The sequence below is a fragment of the Cornus florida genome, unplaced genomic scaffold (genome assembly GCF_030987335.1).
Source record: "Cornus florida cultivar Cherokee Brave unplaced genomic scaffold, ASM3098733v1 CherokeeBrave_3.0.0_Hap2_Chr10, whole genome shotgun sequence".
Classification (NCBI taxonomy): Eukaryota; Viridiplantae; Streptophyta; class Magnoliopsida; order Cornales; family Cornaceae; genus Cornus; species Cornus florida.
The window spans coordinates 77394381-77418004 of NW_026775580.1; the positions used below are offsets into that span (position 1 = coordinate 77394381).

General features: G+C 38.9%; 1 protein-coding gene and 1 long non-coding RNA gene across 3 annotated transcripts in view; one reads left to right on the forward strand and one right to left on the reverse strand.

The window, feature by feature from the left end:
* The window catches only part of LOC132276961 (uncharacterized), a 51493-nt gene extending 34062 nt beyond the window's left edge, over positions 1-17431 (reverse strand). Inside the window, exons 1-2 of the mRNA XM_059778628.1 lie at positions 16790-17431; positions 87-228 (exon numbers count right to left, since the gene is read on the reverse strand). Of these exons, the coding sequence (XP_059634611.1) occupies positions 87-228; positions 16790-17317 (670 nt within the window). The 5' untranslated portion in view covers positions 17318-17431. The remainder of the gene's footprint in view (positions 1-86; positions 229-16789) is intronic.
* A 94-nt stretch (positions 17432-17525) lies between these two features.
* On the forward strand, positions 17526-22575 carry LOC132276963 (uncharacterized). Of its 2 annotated transcripts, XR_009470966.1 has the most exons (3): positions 17664-18022; positions 19653-19814; positions 22306-22575. It is a non-coding gene; the product is annotated as an uncharacterized LOC132276963 (long non-coding RNA). The 2 variants fall into 2 exon arrangements; XR_009470965.1 differs by lacking the exon at positions 22306-22575 and having other exon boundaries at positions 17526-18022; positions 19653-19901.
* Positions 22576-23624: the final 1049 nt, after the last annotated feature.

Below are 23624 nucleotides of genomic sequence, written 5' to 3' on the forward strand. Positions count from 1 at the left end.
TTTTGGATCACATAACTTGTACTAAAATTATCATTCGAACGAAAAGTCATGAAAAATGAGGACATATGCATCATAAACACACTTACCTGGACCCTCACCGTTGATTGCATAACCAGCCGCATTAGTAGAAAAGGCATTACTCTCAACATTGGCTGCATCACTAACTGCAGCACCACAACTCGTAAACCATCGCCGACTGTCGCAAGTGTTCCTCATCATCATTTGCGGCTAACAATACGAAAATTCAGTCAGCCAAATGTGATATGACAGATGAAGATGTAAAGATGTAATCTTCATTTAAATTTGAACTCCTACAGAAGATCCAAATTGAAGCTCAACCCAAATTTTAAGGTAAACCAAAAAGTCTTCTACATCAATATGAATATTTGTTGTTAAATATGGTATATAAAGAACGTAGCAAAGGGCAAATCTTATTCAAGCCAAATAATCACGTTGATCAAGTTGGGATCATCATCTCTTTCTTTTCTTTTTTCATTATCCTTCCCTTTATCCCATATAAATGGAATCGACCATGTCTATTCTCTTATTTCATTATTTTCTATTGAAATCCGTTCCTCCTATTCCATTTGATTTTTCAATCAAGTCTAATTATTCTATCCCATATTGGTAAGCCTATTTTTCTTTTATTTCTCTTGAAACTAATCTTCTAGTTCTTAACAGTGCATCCACAGGTCTAAATTATACATATCTAGACCACCTAGGCCAGCATTCCTCTTATTTTATTAGGAACGAGTGTCACTCTTGATTTATGTCACACGTTAATTATTAATCATAATACTTTTAATTACTCATTTCATGTACCTAAGCATTCTTATTTCAGCTACACAAATGCATTTCATACTCGCTTTTATTACCTGACAAGCCTGCTCCACTAGTTAGCAACTTCATCTTAATACATTTAGACCCAAATTGATCTGATTATACAGTCACTCGCATCACTTGTTGTACTTAGGGGTGCACAGAAAAACGGTGGAACTGGTGAATCGATCCAAGCCAAACCAGACAGTATGGTTCAATCTAGTATTGTTACTGTTCGAACTGGTCCGATTCCAAAAATTGAGAACCGCTAACTCACAATTTGGTTCTATTTTGGGTCCATTAGGACTGAACCATTAATTATATATATATATAATAAATATATATACAAATATATGTTGCGGCTTTTTGCTTAATTTATATAATTTCTTCACATCTATTAAGTTTGTTCTTAGTTTTATAATACATGCACCCAATAGAGCTTTTGCCACTATGTTACGTAGTTTGAGTCTCAATGTGACGACCTATGCGGGCGGGTGCGAGACACTAGGCGAGCTACTACGGCACACTATGGGTGGCATGATCCCACATCGCCTGGGGAAGGTGAAGGAGAAGTGCTATATGTAAGTTCAACACCCTTCTACGACACAACGCGTTTTAAAGCCATGAAGGCCGTGAACTCATTAGAACTCCGCAATTAAGCATACTTATGATGGAGTAGTACCACAATGGGTGACCTCCTGCGAAGTCCGGTCCGTGGGAGCCAAAAGCGGACAATATTGTGTCGTGTAGGGTGTGGACTGTTACACTCAATCTCATGCTTGCTGAAAACGTATATGAAAAAGAAGTGAAAATAGGCAACAAAACTATAAAATCTCTGGCAGGTATGCAATCACATGTTTCTATGGTGGCACAGGTTTCCATTACTAGTGTCCACAATCATGGATAGAACCACACCACACCGGTCTTTCATGATTCTGTTCGATTTTACGGTTGCTATGGTCCGGTGCAGATTATAATTTTCTAGGAACTGTCGGGATCGGTTCAGTTCTCATTTAGTCCAGAATCGGATTGAACCAAACCATGTGCACCCCTACTTGTACTAACACACGAGCTTTGTTTGGAGAAGCGAACCAAGAAAAGGCCCCAACATAGAGATAAAAGTCAGTAGATAGAAATTGAAAAATTAGCCTAACGCTGCATAAAGTTTACTTGGGTTACTATGTAGTAAGTGAAAATAATCTCATCCACCAATTTATCATCCACTATTTTTGAAATCAATGGAAGTGTTCTGCCGAAGAGAAAAAGCCCATGGACCACTGACAGTGTCACTTAGTGGGCTCTCGATGTTTTCATATTTCCTAATTATTACCCATCATCTCACGAGTGTTTTTTGAAAACACGAGAGAGAGAGAGACAGAGACAGAGACAGAGAGAGAGGTTCTGACTTTATTGCTAACCTTGCACAAAGGTCCTGTTTGGAAGTGACCCTAGCTATTTCTACCAAGAGCTCACTCCGGACTGCTTCATATTCAACCTATAACAGGTAAGCATATTCATTATAAGTGATGGAAAAAACCACAAATAAACACGCAAGTGGTCTACATGGCACATAACCTTGTTGAATGGAACTGGCAAAACTATGGGGATCATAATAAAAGATTCATGTCAAACAATCTAGCTTGATGCTACAATCCCCTTCAAGAAATGTTGAGCTTCATTAAAATACTGCAAAAATAAACTGCCTATTCTGCTATAATCTCCAATATTCAAAAAGAAAATGATGCGAAAACAGAAGTTTTTTTTTAATATATAAGCAAGTGAGATTGTATAAAAGGCGTTCATGAACGCATCCCAAGAAAATCTACACAAGGACCAACAAAAAGGCCCCAAGGACCCAAAGAATCCAAAAATCAATAAACTCGACTAAAGATTTACAATTTCTCCCATTGACCCAATAAAAAACAGAGCTAATAATAAAGGATTTCAAGGCCACAATAGGAGATTCGTCTCTATCGAAGGATCCTCTATTCCGCTCCCTCCAAATGCACCACCAAACACAAAAAGGGACCACCCTCAAAAAAGTCACGGGCTTGGGTGCCCAATAAACACCCTCTCCAAGCATCAATCAAGGCTATTAAGGACCAAGGCATGATCCACTGGACCCTGAACAACCCCAAAAGAAAACCACAACGGTCCCAGGCCACAGGGCAGTGGAGCAGATGATGATAAACAATCTCTTAATCTCTCTTGCACAAGCAGAACCAATTGACCATGATCTGTCTCCTCCGTCTCAAGTTATCCAGCGTCAAGATTTTATCCAAAACCATTGTCCAAACAAAATCATAGTTTATGTAGATGATCGCGTCGCGCCATACGCCATGTGGCACTATTTTATTATAAATGTGGATGATCGCACCACGCCATACGCCATGTGGCACTATTTATTACTAAAAATACACCTGGCCAATTCTGATAGGACCATATCTAGTCCTAATTGGCACCTCCCTGGCAACACCAGTACTCTCGAGCTACTAGGTCTTTGGCGAATACTGAATTTGCAAAGGGCAAGGGGTTGCTATCCTTTGCCCTCCTGTGGTGATGTCTCTTCTGCAGAAGAGGTCTCCTTTATATTCATTGGAAGAGAGTTCTCGCCTCGAGCAAACCTTTGTAAAAAGGAGGGTTCGAGGTGCGAACAAAAAACGAAAGACCGAGATTTCGTAAGGCAAGCCCTCGATTAGTCTCTGCTTTCCCTTTATGATCGCGGGAATCTAAGTGTTTAGACAGCTAAGTTCCAAGGATTCGCCTCAACTCGAGGTCTACACAAGGGGGAGAGAATACTTAATACCCAATAACTGAGCTCAAGTATTAGAGACCACATAATACATTAAATATAAGTTGATTGACTTATAAGACCTACGTAAAATACATGCAATCGCCACCACCTCGAAAAAGGGCAGCGGCGTGCCTCGGGCTGCCTGCTATATGACCAATCTGTCAATGATTAGGTAGAATGACCACTGGATAAAGAAGGAGCTACCCTCGTAACCAAGGGTCTTTACCTAGGTAAAGCGACCATTGGATAAAGAAGGAGTTGGCTCTCATGACCAAGTCCTTACCCAAATGAAAGTAGTATAAATAGGACTGAACTTTCATCATTTAAGGGGTTTTTTGAAATACATATACACCGCCTCGACCATAACCATAAATAATGGTCTTCTAGAACCCGAGCTATCATAGAGTGTTAAACAAATTGTATTCTCTCTCTTAATCTCCTCTACGGAGAATCCCTTGTATTAGCTTGGAGCTCCACTCAGCCTCTGATCTCAGCATTCCTGACAGATGTGGAACGATCTCCTCACATCATCACGAACTATCATCTACATTTTGGCGACTCCACTGGGGAGGAGCATACCATTGATGTCGAGCTTGCGAGAGATTAGTCCTCCATGGATCTACTGCTTCATAACCGATGATTTCGCTCTTAGCTCACTTTCTTGTTGCTTGTTGTAGTTTCAAACTGACACACCCATCTTTAAATTTTTATTTCAATCTCTGCTGGTATAGTATGCCATGTTATTTACGTTCAAGAATATAATTTGAATGCCATGATTCTTATAGTACCCCCGTCTATCTGAAAACTCATATTTTTCTCATTGATTTATCGCTTGCCAAATGCATTCTGAAATAATAATAAAAATAGAGAAGCATGACACTTTAAGCAACCCACTACCTTTGTTACCCCTAGTCCTCGACTTAAAACAAGTTTTGTAAAGTGGCCCTGTGGAGGGTTGAAAGCCCCAGTATATCAATCTGCCTTCACCCATAACGATGATAAACAAAGGTTTTACTGTCGTCCTAATTTCTTCGCATATAAAAATAGAATGCGTAGATATATGTATCTCTATAGTGCAACTTTTCACTAGTCTGTCTGCTCACCATAGTATTAAAAAAATAAATAAATAAATAAAATTTGAAGGGAAATCAATAAATCCCACACACAGTTGACAGCCCATTCAAACATAAAGAGTTCCACAAGAATCTCATTTGTCACTCACCCTACAAACTTTTATCCGTTGGCTATTTAAACTGTCCTGCGGCACAAAATTTTAAAGGTCTTTAATCATGTAAAGACTCACATATTCGAAGTCATTGAGGTCCCATTTTCATCTCTCTAATTATAATAAATAACTTTTTTCTTTTATTATTATTATTGTTACATAACATCACCTAACTTCTTTTTTGCACATAAATTAGATAATACCTCTGACACATGTTAGACACTTACTGCATTGTAGCTTGTACTACCTTGTTGGTCTGCCCATTACCCTATGCGCACAGTTTTGCATGTGCTAAAATGACAATTGCTACTCTGACCCAGTCACATCATGAACTGACCAAGGCAAGCTAATTACACCATATAGGCAGCTATACCAAATATTGTACGCACCTCGGCTTTGCTTCAAAACTTATATATTTATAGCCAACAACAACTCCATAAAGCTACAGCATAATAATTAAAGAAAAATTAAAAATAATAATAACAGTGAAAATTAAATCTCTTTCTTTTATTATTGTTGCATAAGCTTTTGATGGTTGATAAATCACTTGTTTTTCCTTTCACTATTTATGCACGTAACTTTATTTTTTTTTTTTATAAGTAATTATAACATAAAAAAGGCGTTCAAAAGAGGAACGCGTCCCTTATACAAAAATGGAACCGGGACTAAGGCCTCAAAGAATCCAAAAAAATAATTAAATCATCAAAACAAGAGCAAGGACTCCACTTCACATAATTGAAAAGAGAACGAAGAATGTGATGCTTCACCATTGCCGTAGACGACTCTTTATCTTCAAACATTCTACTATTTCTCTCCTTCCAAATGCACCACCAAACACAATATGGGACAACTCTCCAGAAATCACGTACATCCCTTCTCACACGACATCCTCTCCATACATGAATCAACTCCTTAGTAGATTGTGGCATTACCCAACACATGCAACAAACCCAAAAATAAGATTCCAACAGTCATTCGCCACAGGGCAATGCAGAAAGAGGTGATCAACAGACTCCCCATCTTTCTTGCATAGACAACGCCGATTAACAATACAATTGCCCCATTTCCTTAAATTATCAATTGTCAAAATCTTTCCTCAAACAGCAGTCCAAACAAAGAAAGCCACCCTAGTTGGAGCCATGGATCGCCAAATAGTTTTCCATGGGAAATCATAATTAACAAAATGAGACAGACATGAGAACAGGGATCTTACTTCGAAACGACCGTGGGAAGAAGGAACCCAAATCAAATCATCATATTCTCTGCCAACACCCTCCTGCCGATACAGAAGATCCAAAAAAACACATACCTTATCCATCACCCAATCCTGAAAGGAGCGCCAAAAGTGCACATCCCACGTAATCCCACTACTATCAAGACGGTAACAATCAGTTACAAAGGCATGTTTATCAACTGCAATACCAAATAATCTAGGAAATGAACGAGATAATGGCTGATCACCACACCAAAGATCTTCCCAAAACAGAACACGGCGTCCATCACGAACTTTGAATCTGATATGAGCAGAAAAGGCGTCCCAACCCTTCCGAATAGACTTCCACATCCCTAGTCCTCCCACAAGAGTAACCGGATGTGTAGACCAGCCTCCATCTTCTTCCCTAAACCGACAGGAAACTAACCTGCGCCAAGGACGGTGTCTTTCCCTTCCATATCTCCATAACCATTTACCCAGGAGGGCTTGATTGAAAGGAACTATTCGTCTTATGCCAAGTCCACCCAATTTCACAAGCTTGCAAACTTGCTCCCATCTGACAAGGTGATACTTGAACTCATCTCCCCTTCCTCCCCATAGGAAATCCCTTTGAATTTTTTCAATCCTATCCGCAACGAAACAAGGGATTTGAAACATAGAAAGAAAATAAATGGGAAGGCTCGATAACGTATTCTTAATGAGAGTAACTTTACCCCCCTTGGACAAATATTGCTTTTTCCATCCTGCTAATCTCTTCGCATACCTGTCAATCACTGAATCCCAACTCCCCACTATCCTTGAAGAGACCCCTAAGGGCAACCCCAAATAAGGAATAGGAAAAGAACCCACCCTGCATCTAAGAACTGCAGCTAAGGAGGAGATATTCTCAACATTCCCTACTGGGACAAGCACACTCTTAACCACATTGACCTTTAGCCTGGAGACCGCCTGAAAACAAGTTAGGATGCACCTCAAATAACGAAGTTGAGACACATCAGCATCATAGAAAACAAGGGTATCGTCTGCGAAAAGTAAATAAGAAATCTCCATCTGATGGGCTAAATCTCTACCCACTTTGAAACCCTTAATAAAGCCAAGGTCCTCTGCCCTGCGCATAAGTCTGCTTAAACCCTCCATAACAACAAGAAAGAAGAAAGATGACAAAGGATCACATTGTCTTATGCCCGGGGTGCAACCAAAGAAACCAGCGGGAGAGCCATTCACAAGAATAGAAAACTTGACAAATGAGAGACAAGTCTCGATCAACTTCCTCCATTTGCTTCCAAACCCCATTCTTTGTAACGAATAGAGTAGGAAATTCCAATTCACGTGATCGTATACTTTCTCAATATCAAGTTTGCATAAAACTCCAGGAATACCGCTACGCAATCTGGAATCCACACATTCACCACCAATAAGAACTGAATCAAGAATTTATCGTCCTCCAACAAAGGCGTTCTGGGAGTCTAAAATAATCCCATCCATTACTTCCCTCATCCTTAGAGCAAGCACCTTAGCAATAAGTTTGTAAATACAACCCACCAAACTAATTGGACGGAAATCCTTTACGTCAGAAGCGCCTCCCTTCTTGGGGATAAGGGCAATAAATGAAGCATTAAGCGACTTCTCAAAGACGCCAGAAGAATGAAATTCCTGAAAAGTACCCATTACCTCATATTTTACTATCGCCCAACTTTCCAACATAAAACGCATAGTAAAACCATCAGGCCCTGGAGCTTTGTCCCCATTACAACTTGATAAAGCCTTTACAACTTCTTCTTCAGTAAAAGGATTCTCAATCCTATCTCTATCCAGCTCAGATATGGCCTCAAAATGGAGACCATCAAGTTTGGGTCTCCAAACTAAAGGCTCGGTGTAAAGCTTCTGATAAAAAGAAGTAATCCCGTTACGGACCTCCTCCTCTCTCCACAGCTCCACACCTTCCACCCGAATTCTTCCAATATGATTACTCCTCCTATGAGCGTTAGCTAATCTGTGGAAGAATTTTGTGTTCCTATCCCCTTCTTTTAGCAAAAGAGCTCGAGATTTTTGTCTCCATGAGATCTCCATACAAGCAATCTCAGCAAGAACCGCCTGACAGGAGACTCTCCTAGAACGTAGAGACTCCACATCCCCACCTGCCTCCTCAAGATGGTCAATCTCGGAAAAATCAGCAAGGACTCTATTCTTCCTCCATTTCAGATTCCCGAAAACATCCTTGTTCCACTGCTTAAGAGCGAATTTGAGAGCTCTTAACTTCTTTGTTATTATGAAATTGGGCGATCCTGAAACAATGACTCCCTCCCACCAAGATCTGACTTGCTCTTGGAAATCCCCTGCACGTAGCCACATATTCTCAAATCTAAACGGGGTTCTTCGAGAACACAAGCCCCCGCAATCCAAGACCAAAGGAACATGATCAAAGATGACCCTTGCTAACGCCGCCTGAATGACATCCAAGAATTTCTCTTCCCACGCCCCAGAAATTAGAAATCTATCCAGTCTTGAAAGAGTGATTGGATCCTACCATTCGACCAAATATAGGCTACACCTTACATTGGTAAGTCAACTAGAAGATGTTCATCAATAAAATCAGAAATTTGATCCGTTTCCAGTGACCTTCTATCCCCTGTAGACCTCTCTAACGGGGACCTGACAGAGTTGAAATCTCCTCCCAAACACCAAGGGAGAGACCACAATCCTTGGACATGACTAAGCTCCTCCCAAAAGATGGGTCGCTCATCATCAATAACCGGTCCATAGACTCCAGTAAAAACCCATCTGAAATTATCCTCTTCCATATTAAATAGACAAGACACAAAAGATCTCCCCCTCCACACGTCCATTCTAGATAACCATCTGTTGTCCCACATGATTAAGATCCCGCCCGAAGTACCTATGGCATTCAAAGCCTCCCATTCCACAAACCTTCCTCCCCACAAACTCCTAACCACCCCGTCATAAATGGATGCCAACTTGGTTTCTTGTAAACAAACAACCTGGGCACCCCACTTCCTTAAAGCTACCTTCACCACCCTTCTTTTGTTCGGATCATTGAGACCTCGAACATTTCATGTAATGATTTGTAGCTTCATTAAAAACCTGATAAAATTATCTCACCTCCACCCTTCTTAAGACTCCTACTCCTGGTGCTTCCCTTTTCCTTCACCACTCCTCTTTTCCCTTCATAGTTGACTTCTGAAATAAGATTCTTTATCTCCTTTGCCCCTTTCCAAGACGATAAAGGCCTCATGTTCAAAACTTCATTGGTCACTGCGACCTCTCTCCCTTCCACAATTGCTCAAAGGATAGATAACGTCTGGTCTTCATTACCTTTTGAAGAGACTCCCAACAGCTCACTAGTGACTCCAATATTGTCAACAACCCAATCTTTCCCCAAATCAGCAACCTCTTCATCAGGTCGCACCATGGCCAGTGGTTCCTCCTCTAGAATTTCAGAACCATTCTCCATCCAGGGTCCAAGCTCTTTGGAACTAACCTGTTGGAGAAGTCCGGAATCATCAACCGCCTCCTCTGCAAAGTCTGTCATTTTCATAAAAAGAATCTGAATCTGTAGCAAAATCATTCCCCTCAACCGCTGCAAAAGGCATGCAGTTAAGGCCTTTCAAAGCTGCATTTATTCAAAGCTGCATTTAATCAAAGCTCATTGAACAGAGCTACAGCCTCATCATTGGATAACTAAAAATGCAAATCTCTACCCACACAGACTGTAATCCCTTCATAAAATTTCCTGACCGCACAATCAGTGATTTCCATCTGCCTAGAAACACCAGAAACACTTTCTTCTTTTCCTTATGTATTCAGCCCATGCATAAGGCCATTTCCACTGTCCGTTACCGATAGCCCACACCTATTTTCCACTTCAGTCACAACGCCGACGCTCCTCAACACCTCACTAGAAGGGGTAGAAGAAGAGGATGGAATATTAAAGGTCTAAGAATGTGAAGTTGAAGACCACTTCTGCTTTTCTTTTCGGGACCATCTAACACCACTGTGAAAGTCCCGAGATGAAGATCTGAAAATTCATCCCTTCGTCTGTGTAGAATCAGAGAGGGATGAAGATGAGATACCTGCACAACACTGAGAGTGACGAGATCCCTTCTTAACAGGACCTCCACCAGCCGCGGCAAGAGATAAATCCCTCCATCTCTTCTTCTCCGGTGAATTCTAGAAAGTTGCAGAGGTTTCGTTGGAACGACGGCTCTGTGAATGGCTTATTTCAGTGGAAGTAGGTGGGCTGGGCTTGGAGTTAATAAGAGAAACTAAGATTTTATTATTGGGCCCCGTAAAACCTTTCTCTTCAAGTTGCTTAAAGAATGTGAGTTGGGCTTGTTTTGAAAGGAAACGGGCCCCTATTGAACAGCCCTCTTAAACTCCTATGGGCCATGATTAACTAGCGGCCCACTTGTCATGTTTGGCCCATAGGCCTTTGTAGATCCACGTTTTGGCCCAGCTGAATCCGCAGCATAAAAATCATCTTCAATGCCACGATTATGGCCACGTGGTTGGTATCCGTTAGCGCAGATATTACGAGGGAACAAAAGGCGATGACTGGGGGCTTGATTGACAAGAGTCTTAGATCTATCACACCTACGCGTGAGAAGGCAGTCGCCTCTTTCCTTCAACGCCTTGGTGGTTCTGTGGTTTCCGGCGACTACCTGCAGTTGCAACAGCCAAGATGTGAGGGCTTTCTCCGAGACCATAGTAGGATTTCGAAAGGATGCAAGGTGTGATTTCCTCTATCAGATTAACCATAAAGGCCACACGTAGGTCCTCAACAAAAACATACTCAGGTATCACTTTTCCGACGGAAACATAGAGGAGGATTCTCTGTCCATTCGCTGAGATGTCTGCCTCGACACCTCGAAATCCACCACATAAGTTCCCAACTGCTTAAAATAGGTTGTTACAACAGATATGGAGAGGCAAACCAAACAAGATCACCCTTCGTATTATTCTCTCTTTTACAACAGAACATCCAGCCGCGAAGTACCAAATGTCGATGGATAACAAAACTTCGCCCCATCTCTTCCTCCCTTCATCCAAATCCCTTAAGGCCTCAACTTCCGATGGAAACCTGAATAAAAGCAGATCGTCGGGCAAAGGAGAAACTTTCACTCCGCTAGATACCTTCCAAGTTTTCAACACCCAAGCCTCAATCCCGTCAATACTCCCCACGTCTCTATCAAAGCGACCTACCAGGCATGATCGCAAGGCAAATTCTCGCTCCTTGATGCTTTGATGATCAACCCTAAAAACCAGATCGATGCCTATAGAGCAACTTTTGATTTCTTCATGAAGGTTGAGACGTGGTAAAGTCGCAACACTGAATTTAATGCTAATATATATATATATATATATAGACACACACATGTACATATTATTATTAACTTGGCTCTATACTTTGCATATGTAATATAGCAGTAGTACATAACAGTTGAATGCAGCACCAAACGAGCCTGCTCCTCATCTGGCTAAAAAGATAGTCCCAAAATACTGCTCACATTGTCAATGTTATCCTTCACCCACTCCACCCCTCTAACTTCACACTCTACTACAGAGAACTCCCCCCCCCCCCCCCCCCCCCCCAGTCAGGCCATAATACACATAACGATTACATCTCCAAACAGGTAGAATCCTCCCATGGAACCATCTCCATAGCATTCCTATCATTACCCCCTCCCCTCAATTTGTCCCCACCATCATCATTCGAAGCCTCAAACCGATAGAAAGCCAAAGGTGATCCAAAATCCCCTTCAGAGTCCTCCCCTACTGTTTCTGAGCCAAAATCCAGCAAACGGATCAATTCCTTCAACCCTTTATACATTCTCAATTCCTTCACTAATACAGACGCAGCCTCTTAACTTAACTGAAATTTTGAGTCACATCCCACACACACCGTAACTCCATCCAGACCTACCGACGCTACCATCAGTGATATATTCTCCCTTAATAACTCAGGAGAAGAACTCAACAGAATATCCAGTGTATGATTCCTCAACTGTCCCACCTCATCTTCTACCTCTGCATCCAGCCCCATCCCCTCCGAATCCACTGGAGACAACACCCCATTTCTCACCGACTGTCGGTCAGCCTCCACCCCCATTTCCTCCCTTAACACCCCACAAGAAGGAATAGAATAAGAAGAAGTAGACAGAAAGCTCCAAGAATTAGAGAAAAAAGACATACCAGGTTAGCTTTCCTTTGGGCAAACTCATTTTTGTTTCTCCTTTCGTGACCAACGCTTCCTATCTCTAATTGTGGCATCACCATCCTCAAAAGAAGTTAATGGCAGAGACCAAAAGCTATTGTCCGAAGCCATCTGCACACAGCAACTCCCATGGCGAAACCTTTTCCCCTTGCGACTGCTATACGAACTAGATCTAACCCAGTTCTCTTTCTCTGATCGCATCCAGTGTCTATAAACTTCACCGAGGCCCATTACAGTATTCCCCACCTGGGCTTGGCCCAACCCATTCACTCTAGATCTCCTCTCCTCTTCCTTCGAGCCCAAACCCAAAACTTTAACGGACAGGATCTTATTAGGGCCCCAAAATACAGCCCTATCTCTCTTCTACTGGACCAAGTTATTAGGCTCATACCCATCATTGGGCTGGTGCTTATGAATATAAGGACCAACTAACCTATTGCGCGGCCCATTAAGTGGCCCACGTCCCCCAGGCCCAGCCCCTTCCAGCACCTTATCCGTAATATGCGAAACCCTATCCCCTACACATGCACGCCTCCACTCCACCCCTTCCCCACTCGCCATCTGCGCGTACAATTCATTTTGTCCCTGACTTGGCTGCCATCCATCTTTCTCCATCTAACCAAGCTCGCCGAACGGACTGAACCAGCATCGGATCTACGCGACACACATCCCTTCTTCTCAAAATTCAAAGATGCCATGGGTTTCGCCACCACAGAAAAAGCAATCTCCTCCGTCATTGAGATCTTGAAAGCCCAATCTTTGTCTTCAACGATCACAAACTTCGGGAGAACCCCACAGTCGTCCACCGTGATGACTATCCTTTCTGTCTCGCTCTCAGAGACCTCAACCTCCCTAAACCCACCACATAATTAACCTATTGATTCAAAGAGTTCCTGGCACCATAGATGGAGTGGAAGGCCAAACAACACTATCCATCTCTGCCTTGTCATTTTCCTCATCCCCAACCACCCAACTCTGTAACACCACGGATCTATAAGCAGCTCTGCATCCCCCCAAGATTTCTTCCCCCATCATAACACCCTATGCGCTTCCTTCTCTGAAGGAAATCGAAATAGCAACATAAAGTTTTGGAGCTCCACTCAGCCTCTGATAGGGTGTTAAACAAATTTGCCTTCTCTCTCTCAATCTCCTCTACGAAGAATCCCTTGTGTTAGCTTCGAGCTCCACTCAGCCTCTGATATCAGCATTCTTGACAGATGTGGAACGATCTCCTCACATCATCACGAACTATCATCTACAGTTTCCAATTAGGCCCATGAATCCCAACGCTGGCAAAATTCCATTTTTTGTGAGTCCGTCTCTCCCATAAATAAATGGCTTCCCTCGTACGGTTTGGTCCTTAGAAAATAAAATTCAAAATGAGAGGACTCCTCTCCTTAGTTTGCTCTATATGAAAATAGGACCACACCACAAAAAGAGCTCTCTGTCATTGTAACCTTCAATACCACTTTCCTTAAGAAAAATGTAAACACAACATGTCATCAATTCTTTACAATGTCAGGCTATAAACCAAGTCTAGTTCAAATGAACATCTTTTCATGTTTACCACTAAAAAACTCTCACAAGGACTTCCTTCACAGTATGACAAATCCTTGAAGATTAAAGAATAAAACATCTTACTTTGTCATTGATGGTTTAATAATTTGTGAAACAATCATTATCTAATTGAATAACTCTATTGATTTAATAATGGTCATGCTTTTAGGACACACAAGTTAACAGTTCTTATAACCTCTTTTGAGTTTTAGGCAACCGTAAATTCTTTAGAAGTTCAACCGATGCTTAAGTATAGACCTCTTGCCTATTTCGTGTAGCTGTCTAAATTTCCATCAAAATAATATCTATTATGACCTACATTCTTCGACTTCCAAGAAATTGGAAAGAAAGAAAGGATACTTTACTTCAGTATACAACCAAATCTATAATTTCCCATTATTCTACAATGTAAAAAGTCTTGCCTCTTGCTATTTGTGGGACATCATATTTACTAGACAAAAAAGAACCAATGTGGTTTACATAGCAAGTCTTAACAACTATCCCAAATGGATTTACATCCAAATTCCTTGGATTAAATGAGCTACAATAGAGATGTCACAACAGATTCAATATAAAACAGAATAAAGCAAATACAAAGTATGCCTTGGAAAAGGTCCTGAATTTGCACCATGACTAACACAAGCCAATCAGCATTTCCATGTTAAATTGTCCACTTGCTACATAAGTATAACAACTTTTTGTATCAGATTAGTGCATGACAAACACAATTTTATGTTTACATTATGGAAGCAGAAATTGTCAGCAGCACTGAAAAAGGAGTTTGCAGCATGACTTTTTCTTTTCATAGAAGTTTTAAAGTCCTAAAACTTGGCATCAACTACACAAATCCTTTTTGCCGCCATCATTCATCTAGAGCTATAATTTCCCCTAGGAATTTTTTTTTTTTTTTTTTTTTTTTTTTTTTTTTTTTTTTTAATGAGTAAGATTGTATTAAAAAAGGTTCAAGAGGGGACCGCATTCCTCAAAAGCCACATAGGGCCTTTAAACTCTCAAAGAGTCCAAAAAAACCAATTAACTCCTCCATGGATTTACAATATGTCCCTAGAACCCAACAAAAAAGATTACTAATGATGGAGAACTTAAGCACACCAATAGGAGTCTCCTTTCCTTCAAAGAATATCCTATTTCTTTCAAGCCATAAACACCACCAAACGCACAAAAGCGTGACCCTCCAGAAATCACGAACTTGGGCCCCACTATACAACCTCTCCAAGCCTCAACTAAGCCTCTAGAATACCTGGGCACAGTGTTGTTAAAGGCACGCCTAGCGCCTGTTGTCATCCTAGGCTCACTGATGTTTACTAGGCGCGCGCCTCGGTTGCGCCTCGTCCTGTTTGTGAGGCGCGCCTCACTGATATTTGTTTAAAAAAAAACGATTATTCTATTTCTTAAGCCAAAAAGGATACTTTTGGCAACTTAATAAACAAAAAGAAAGTCCAATCATATTATAGAAGGAACTTTTGTTCAAAAGAATAAAAAAATAAGAATGCCCAAGAGTCAAAGTGTTAACCGAACAACGATAGAATGAGATTGTGAGACGAATACGAAGCCCTAGTTGCAGAGATGAACGACGAAGCCACGTCAGTTCTTTCTTTCTTCTTCTTCTTCTTCCTCCCTTCTCCTCTAGATCTCTCCTCTCTTCTTATCTTTGTTTACATCTCTCTCTTCATCTAGTTCTCTTCTCTCTGTTCTTTTTTTTTTTTTGCTCTGTTTTTTCTTTTCTCTTTTCTTGTTAACAATTTTTTTTTTTTTTCGTTAACATATTTATTACTTTTTGTGCTTTGTTTTGTCATTCAGAAAAACACAATTTGCTTTGCCTTTCAAGAAAACAAATTTGTGCTATGTTTTATGGTTTTTGGATGCTTGTATAGTTGATGGATTTACTTTTTTATATTTGATATTAATTTTTAGAATATTGATATGACTTATGAGATATGAATGTTATTAAGGTCTTTTAAATTTTCATTGTGCACCTCACTTCACTCAGGCGCGCACCTCGCGCCTAGGCTCCAAAGAACCTCTAGCGCCTTGGGCCTTTAATAACACTGCCTGCCCAGTGAACCCCAAACAAACCCAAAAACAAAGCCCAGCAATCACGAGCCACTGGACAACGCAAAAGAAGGTGATTCCCCTAGAAAATATACCATCAATATTCCTGCACGCCTAAACCTGCATTCTTTTTGGCCTTTTTATTGTCCTCACAGTACCTCCAAGATCAAAACATATTACTCCTTGATGAATTCATTCTCTATGTTGCACACAATCGAGCAATTTAAGATCACTCACAGTTATCCTTAATTGGTGTCACCTTTAATTTCTAATAGACTCATGCATTCTAATACTATACTATACTATCAATATATATATATATGGATGTATGTATATGTATGTCTTGGTGTGTGTGTGTGTATATGTTGCCGCTCATCTATTTAATATTGCCATGTCATTTATCTATTGACTATTGGTACCTGAGAAACCACAGACTATTCCATGGAGCAGATTCCCTAGCGAAAGTTGATACAGACTTGTACATGTTATAAACAAATATTTATTGAATGTCTTTATAATTTAAAAATAAGATTATTGATTCTGAAAAATAATTTAAAAATAAGATTACTGATTCTGAAAATGTGATCCATACTTCTACGACATGTGACCTTTTTAGCATGGATTATATGTATAGCTAACTGTTCAGCTTTGTATCCATGAAATTAGATTATTTAAATCTTTAAATACATGTCTGTTGCCCCCTTTTGTGAAAATGATGATTTCAGAAAACAATTTTTTTTTTTTTTTTTTTTTACAAGTATAGAAGGAAACAACTTAATATCTGATTCTACCAAAATACTTACTTTCAAGAAAACAAATTTTTTTTATAAGTATAGAAGGAAACAACTTAATATCTGATTCTACCAAAATAATACTTACTTTCATGTTGAACATAATGTTCTTGAGCTCCGTCACGACCTCTCCCATCTTGTATCGGCTCTGAGGGAGGTCGATGTTACCGTAGTAACTCCTCCGGTACTCCTCCGCGGACAGATGATCATCATCCACCTCTTCCACTGCCTTGTCCTGCAGAGAGTTGCCTGAAACCCTCAGGTTCAGCCCTCGCTTCCGGGTCCCCGCCATGTCCAGCCTCGCATATTTCTTGTCTTTCATCACCTTGCAGGACTTGCTGGAGAATGCTGGCACTTCTTTCAGAAATCGGTTGAATGCTCTGTTTTTCGTACCCTCGGCGTGATGAAGCTGTTTCGAGAGCGAGTCCGAATCCAAATTGTTAGTTGGAATATCTGACTCGGAATTGGAGTCGGAAGAAGCGAAGGTGCGGAGGGAACAGACAGCCATTCGATTTAGGAGCTTCGAGTAGATTGTGGTGAGAGCTCTCGATGCGATTGTTGCATCTAGGGTTTCTGGGTGTGAGAGAGAGGAGGGGTATAGAGCTCTTGATGCCATTTTTGCATCTAGGGGGGGGGGGGGGTTTTATACTTTTTAAAAACAATTTTCCGAGTTCAGAGTTGCAAACCTGTTTCTGTCATTGTGACTATTTGTGGAAAACTAGTGGTAGTGGTTAGGGTTTGGCCAAGAACTGATTGACGGATGGAAGGCGAATGGGGTTGAGCTAGGAGAAATTATTGTATGAACCAAGTCCACCATCTCATTTTGCTGAGTTGGTGGACTACACCAATCAATTGTTGACAGGTGTAATAAAAAATTATTTTTTTGTTTAATTTGCCAACGCACAGATGAGTGAAGAGACGGAGAGAAACATAGGCCCCGCTTGCCTTGATTCTTCCAAAACAATTTTCTGTTTTAATAGTTGCAAAAAACTGAAAACTCCTAAATTGGTCTACTTGGTTCTGTTTTTGAAAAACTGAGATAAATGAGTAAAGGTATTTGGAGAACAACTTTGGGCTGTTTTCTGAATTTTCTAAAACCTATTCTCTGTTGAGGGAAAACACGGAGAACACTTTGTTCGCTTAAAAAAAATGACAGAACCCTTCTCGTTTAAAACCTTAGCCGTACAAGCCCTCCTTACAATCTCTCTTCAAGCATTTTCTCTCAGATTTCTTGGTTACGGTCTCTCTTCAACCCATCTTTCAATTTCTTGAAGCTCATGATGGTCGATCTGCGCTTCTGCGGTTGTCTCTCTTCGTTCGGGTAAAACTCTCTCACAAATTCATTGATATTCTGTGGTTGTTCACACTTCCGATTTGGGTTGAGGGTTGATGATTTTCTTTGGTTGTGTTGGATTTTCTGTGGTTGTTTACACTTCCGATTTTGTGTAATTTGGTTAAGGGTTGATTATTTGACCTGTTGGATTGGATTGTGTTGGGTTGAGGTTTGATTATTTACTTTGGTTGTTAACACTTTCAATTTGGTTTGATTGTCTACAATTTCAACTGTTTCTAATTTTAATTAGGGTTAGATAACAAACAACACTGAAAACCCATTAAGGATTTGAACTCTCCCCAATCTCTCTTGATATTGGTATCGGATTATCCATATTTGGGTTCTCTATTGAATGTGAATTGGATAATTTTCTTTTTTTATTTTTTTAATTAATTTGCATCGTTTATTGGCTTTTGATTTCCAGTCCTTGTTATTTTCTATTTGTTCAATCTTGGACTCAAAGTTCTTTTTTTTTTCCCTATTAATTTGATGAGCAATTTTTATTTGATCTTTCTACATAGTTGTTGTGGTCCTCTTGCTATTCTGAAGAATGAAACTTAAACTAGTGTTCTATTCTATGTTGTCAAAAGGACTTTTTTCTGTTTACACCACTTTTTAAATGACAAATTTGGTTAGATCTCATTTTGTTTAGTATTGAATCTTTTCTCTCTTTAGAAAATTGATTCTAAATATCTAAATTCATTACAGAGGGCATCACTTTTTTTTGGTTGAGTTTATTCTAAGTGCTTCTCTCTCCCTTTGTTTGGCACATTGATGTGTATTAGGAGTGAATATGATAGCTTGTTCAGACTTTTATTTTTGACAAATAAACCTTATATGTTCTATTGGTGATTCCTATTATCTACCTTTGACATTTTCAAGACTTAATAAAATACAAATTTGTCATCACCACTTCAAAATTGGTCTTGCCTTGTTTGTATTTAAAAGATCTTGCTTCCGATTAACTTTTTTTCTAGGTATTTTTTGAAAATTTTTACTGGATTGGAATGTGTCAATTATTTTTTAGTTTGGGATTTTTTGATTTCTTCCTCCCCATATCCTAAACCATTGAATGGATCAAACTCACAGTACTTTATGGTTATGACTTTAGTTATGAGAATGTAGAAATATTCAATTTGAGTATCCTAACTCATTGGTTGGTATGTTAGATTGTTTGGTCATGTACTCTTTTCTTATTGTTTATAAAAATGTGTTCTTATTGTTTCATATAAAATTTTGGACTTTGCAGAGGTAACTCGTTACATGATATTATGGTATGTTAGCATTTTTTCTATTTGATCTTATTTAAAAGGAAACACATCCCTCTTTTTTATTACTTTGATTTGGTACATCTAACTATGCTCTCACATTTAGTCAATCTTGATTCAATGAATTTTATTCTGTTCAAAATATGAAGATTGAGGATGTTGTTTACCATAAGAGTGTCCATTCATTTTGGATCAAGTGATCTGGTTTAGTTCAGGGGATAAAGTTGAGGATTGAGTTTGTAGTTTTCAATTTAGGAATGTTTTATCATCTGGTATCAATGTGTTATGTTTAGTTTATTGCTGGACTTGCATGATTTTATTTTTCTTTATTTTTTATTTATTTTTTGCAGCTAGGCATGCTTGTGCTTGTAACTATGGTGGAGCATTTTGCAACTGGCATCCATTTGTGTCATTTGTGGTGAGGCTATTAATGATGATACAAACCAATTGTTTGGGTTTAGTTATGTCAGTTGCTTCATTGGGCCTGACCTTCCTTTTCAACTCTTCATGATGTAATACCCCTAATTTTAAAAGGATAGTCTCGACATTTTTAATATTTATTGTATAGCATTTTTATTTATTTTATTGTCTTTATCGCATTTTTATTTATTTTATCGTTTTTCATTTATTTAATTGGTTATTTGAAATTTGAATTAAATTGGTTTCATGTGCATTATTTGGTTTATTTAAATTCTTAATTGTTGTGTCTATTTTCGTAAATTATTAATTGTATTATTTGTAATTCACTGTTTTAAACTTAGGAAATTAACTTACTATAAATCTTGTAATGTTAAAAATTAAGTTACGTGAGTTTTAAAATACATTAATTGACTCACAATTTCTTTTGGGCATCAACATAGAATTTAATCATAGGTTTTGTTTATGGGCCGACTAGGATTAAGGATTAGGGCTCTGTCTCTAAAATTACAAGGATTAGGGTTTTAGAGTTAAACCTATAAATACAACCATTATGCTTTAGCCTAGGGTTTACGATCATAATTCAGATTACATAAACGTGAAGTAAGTTCTTAGCACAGAGGGTTGTGAACGGAGGCACTATAGGAATTATCAAAGAGAAGAACAGTGAGTACCAAGGGAGGATTTTGGTGGATTAAACCAAAACCAGAGGAGGCTAGAAGGTAGTATGTGGTTGCCGGAAGTTAGGACGACGGCGACAAGTTTTGAGTCTAAAACTACAGGCAAGTTCTTATCTTCTTCCTTCCCTTTGGCTTGTGTTCTGTGCACCTAGATAGTCTCTAGGAGATTAATTGGCCTTAAACTGAACCATGCATGTTTTATATATGTTTTACTTGATCGTTTTATCTGTGAAAAATTTTATTGACAAAACAATTATAGCACGTATGTTTTTCTTGTCTCTGTTTTGGCATAACGTCCCACTGTTCTAATTTTTATTTTGAATCTTACTGAAATCAACCAAGGTCTGAATGGATACTAGATGTAATTTAAGACCTTCAAATTTAAATTGGAGGAAGAACAGAGGGGTTGGGATAGAACTGATGTTGCAATTTAGTTTCAGTGTTGTTCTTCAACAATGCTAGTTTAAATGGCTTGATTAAACTCTGTAATTATTTTCAAAATTATTGTAAACAACCTTGGGGGATACTTTTAGACTAAATTAAGATTCCTAAAATTAGTTTTTAAACCAACAGAGTGGTAGGAATTGATCAGAGAATGAGCGGACGGACTGAAACGAAGCAACGGGGACAGAGGCTCTCAAAAGAGGTGAGAGCCGGCTCCATGGATGTGGGAGCCAGCTCTCACAACAAGTAGAGCTGGCTCTAAGGACTCCTAGAGCCAGCTCTAGGCTGAAAGAGCCTGCTCCCAAAATTTGGAGCAGGCTCCCTTTTGCAATATACGTTAAATTTTTATTTTTTTTTAGTTTTAAGGCACTGTTTGGTATTCTGGACACTATTTGAGCCTTGGGATGCTTCTAATGGATTGTGGGGACTTTTCAGAGGATTTAATTACTTAATTCTAAGTGTGATTAAACTAGTTGATGCATGGTTTAAGTCTATAAGATAAAGGATAAAACAGTATAAAAGCGAATGACTTAGTACATTGTTATCGGATGGGACGAAATAAATTGTTTAGGTTAATCTAGCAATTTGTTGGACTATAATGGGATTATAGAATTTGTTCTAAATGCATGATAGAGTCATTGATATATTGGATTGGGTCTATGCATGCTTTGGATGCTAGTTGTGTAAACTATTAAACTGTTTCCTGCAATTACATGGTTTAATTCTGGGATTTAAATTGCTGAAATCTTAAATACTTTTCTGCAATTATTTGGATGGTGGTTTTGGACTGTAAATTACTTGTTCATTATGTATACATTGTAATTTACCTGGATATGGAGGATTGTATGCACCGGTATGGGACGATGACATACTAGGGACGGTTTAGCTCAAAACGCATAAACCTGACCTAATGGATTAATGGAATGGATTGAAAGATATCGAATCCTAATTGTGACCAAGTCAGATCAGCTGTAACCAAGTTGGATGACTTCCTGGATTAACGGATGGTAGTTAAGTCATATCAACTGAATAAGTTGAGTGACTAACTAGTTGGTTTGTTGTATGTCAGTTTAATAAATAGTTGAATTACATACCCTGGATTTGGACGGACTTTATATATATTTTTATGGTACCACGAGTTGAGCTTGAGTCTCAGACTCGTTGGTTAGGGTGCGTATATGCAGTGGATGCGTAGCTGGTTATAATAGGTTGAGGTGTGCCCTGTTAGGTCTAGGTACTCATGCCCACATTTGGGTGCGTATTCGCATGTTGCCTTCTATTCAGGTTGAGACCCCTATTATAGACTAGTGAATGTCCCTTAGTGTGGATATATTTATACGTATGGACTAGATAGATATTGTGAGGTGTCTACGGTGTATCTGCGTATCGGGTCACTGTATGGATTGCAGTTAGATTAGAACTTGCTCGTGGGTCTGACCCACTCCTTCATTATTCTTTTCAGGTACAGGACGGTTCCAGCCTTAGAGCTTGATCGTGCTTGTCGAGGACAGTCTCATCTTCATCTGATTACGTAGGACTTCCTCGATGTTTCTAGCATTATCTATTTTCAGTTTTCAGTTTCAGTTGAACTTTTGGTTAGGGGTCCATCAGTGGATTCCCAAGTTGTAACCTTGAAGTTTTGGGAGGATTGGAGTTTTATTATTTCAGTTATGCATGGAGGGTTTTATAAATAATGTTTCTTTTATTCCATCTTTATTATTTCATTTTGTCATCTGTGTTCGCTTTAAAATACTTTAATTGTTTGATATTCCCTCGGGTTTGGGCCTGGGCCTGATCAACCCGTGTCTCGGATCCGAGGGGTATCACAATGATTTGGTGATATAATTTGATAATAATATCAAACAAGTTCAGAAAATGTTGTTCTCTTCTTGGGGGATTTGGCAAAAAAATGAAAGTACGGTTCACTACTCTTGATGCATCATCATCATTTGTCAAGCTTTTTTGCCGTTTTGAGTGGTCTGTTAGGCAGTCCATGTTGATTTTTCATAGAGGGTATGCTCTCTTTAAGTATGTACTAAATGCTTGATCTTTTGGTTCAATATAATATCTTCATAAAAATAATAATAAAAAATAAAAAATAAAAAAAAAATTGTATTTGAATATCAGGATATTGGATTCAATTTCTTTTTTAGAGAGTTTATTTTTTATTTATTTTTATGGTTGCAATTTATAAATGAATGGGTTACACATCTTATTAAAATGTCTCTATCCCAATCCATGCATGATACACACGTCTTAATACTAAATATTGGTGTACTGAATGCACTTAATTTAAATATATATATATATATATATATATATATATATATATATATATATATATATATATATTTACATTAATAGTTAATTTCATAGATTAAAATTTAGGAAGAAAAAAATTCATAGATTAAAAAAATAAAAGAGTGAGGTATAATAATATTTTTATTTATTTTATTAGTTCAGAAAATTAATTTTAAAAACTCATACAACCAAGTAGTTTTATGAGTTTTTATTTTTCGGAAACTGTTTTGTAAATTCTCTTAACCAAGTAGGTTTAAAATTTGAAAAAACTGAAAACTGTTCTCTCTTCTGATTCTCTGAAAATTGTTCTCAAGAACAGTTTTCAGAAATGCAATCCAAGCAAGGCCATACTTTTTCTCTCTCTTCTTTGGGTTTCGTTTCCTTTTTTTGTTGCCATTGCCGTTGCTCCATCAAAGCCGAGCTCTGAGAAGCTCACAGCCGAACCACCATGGACGTCGTCAAACAAAATCACCGACAATA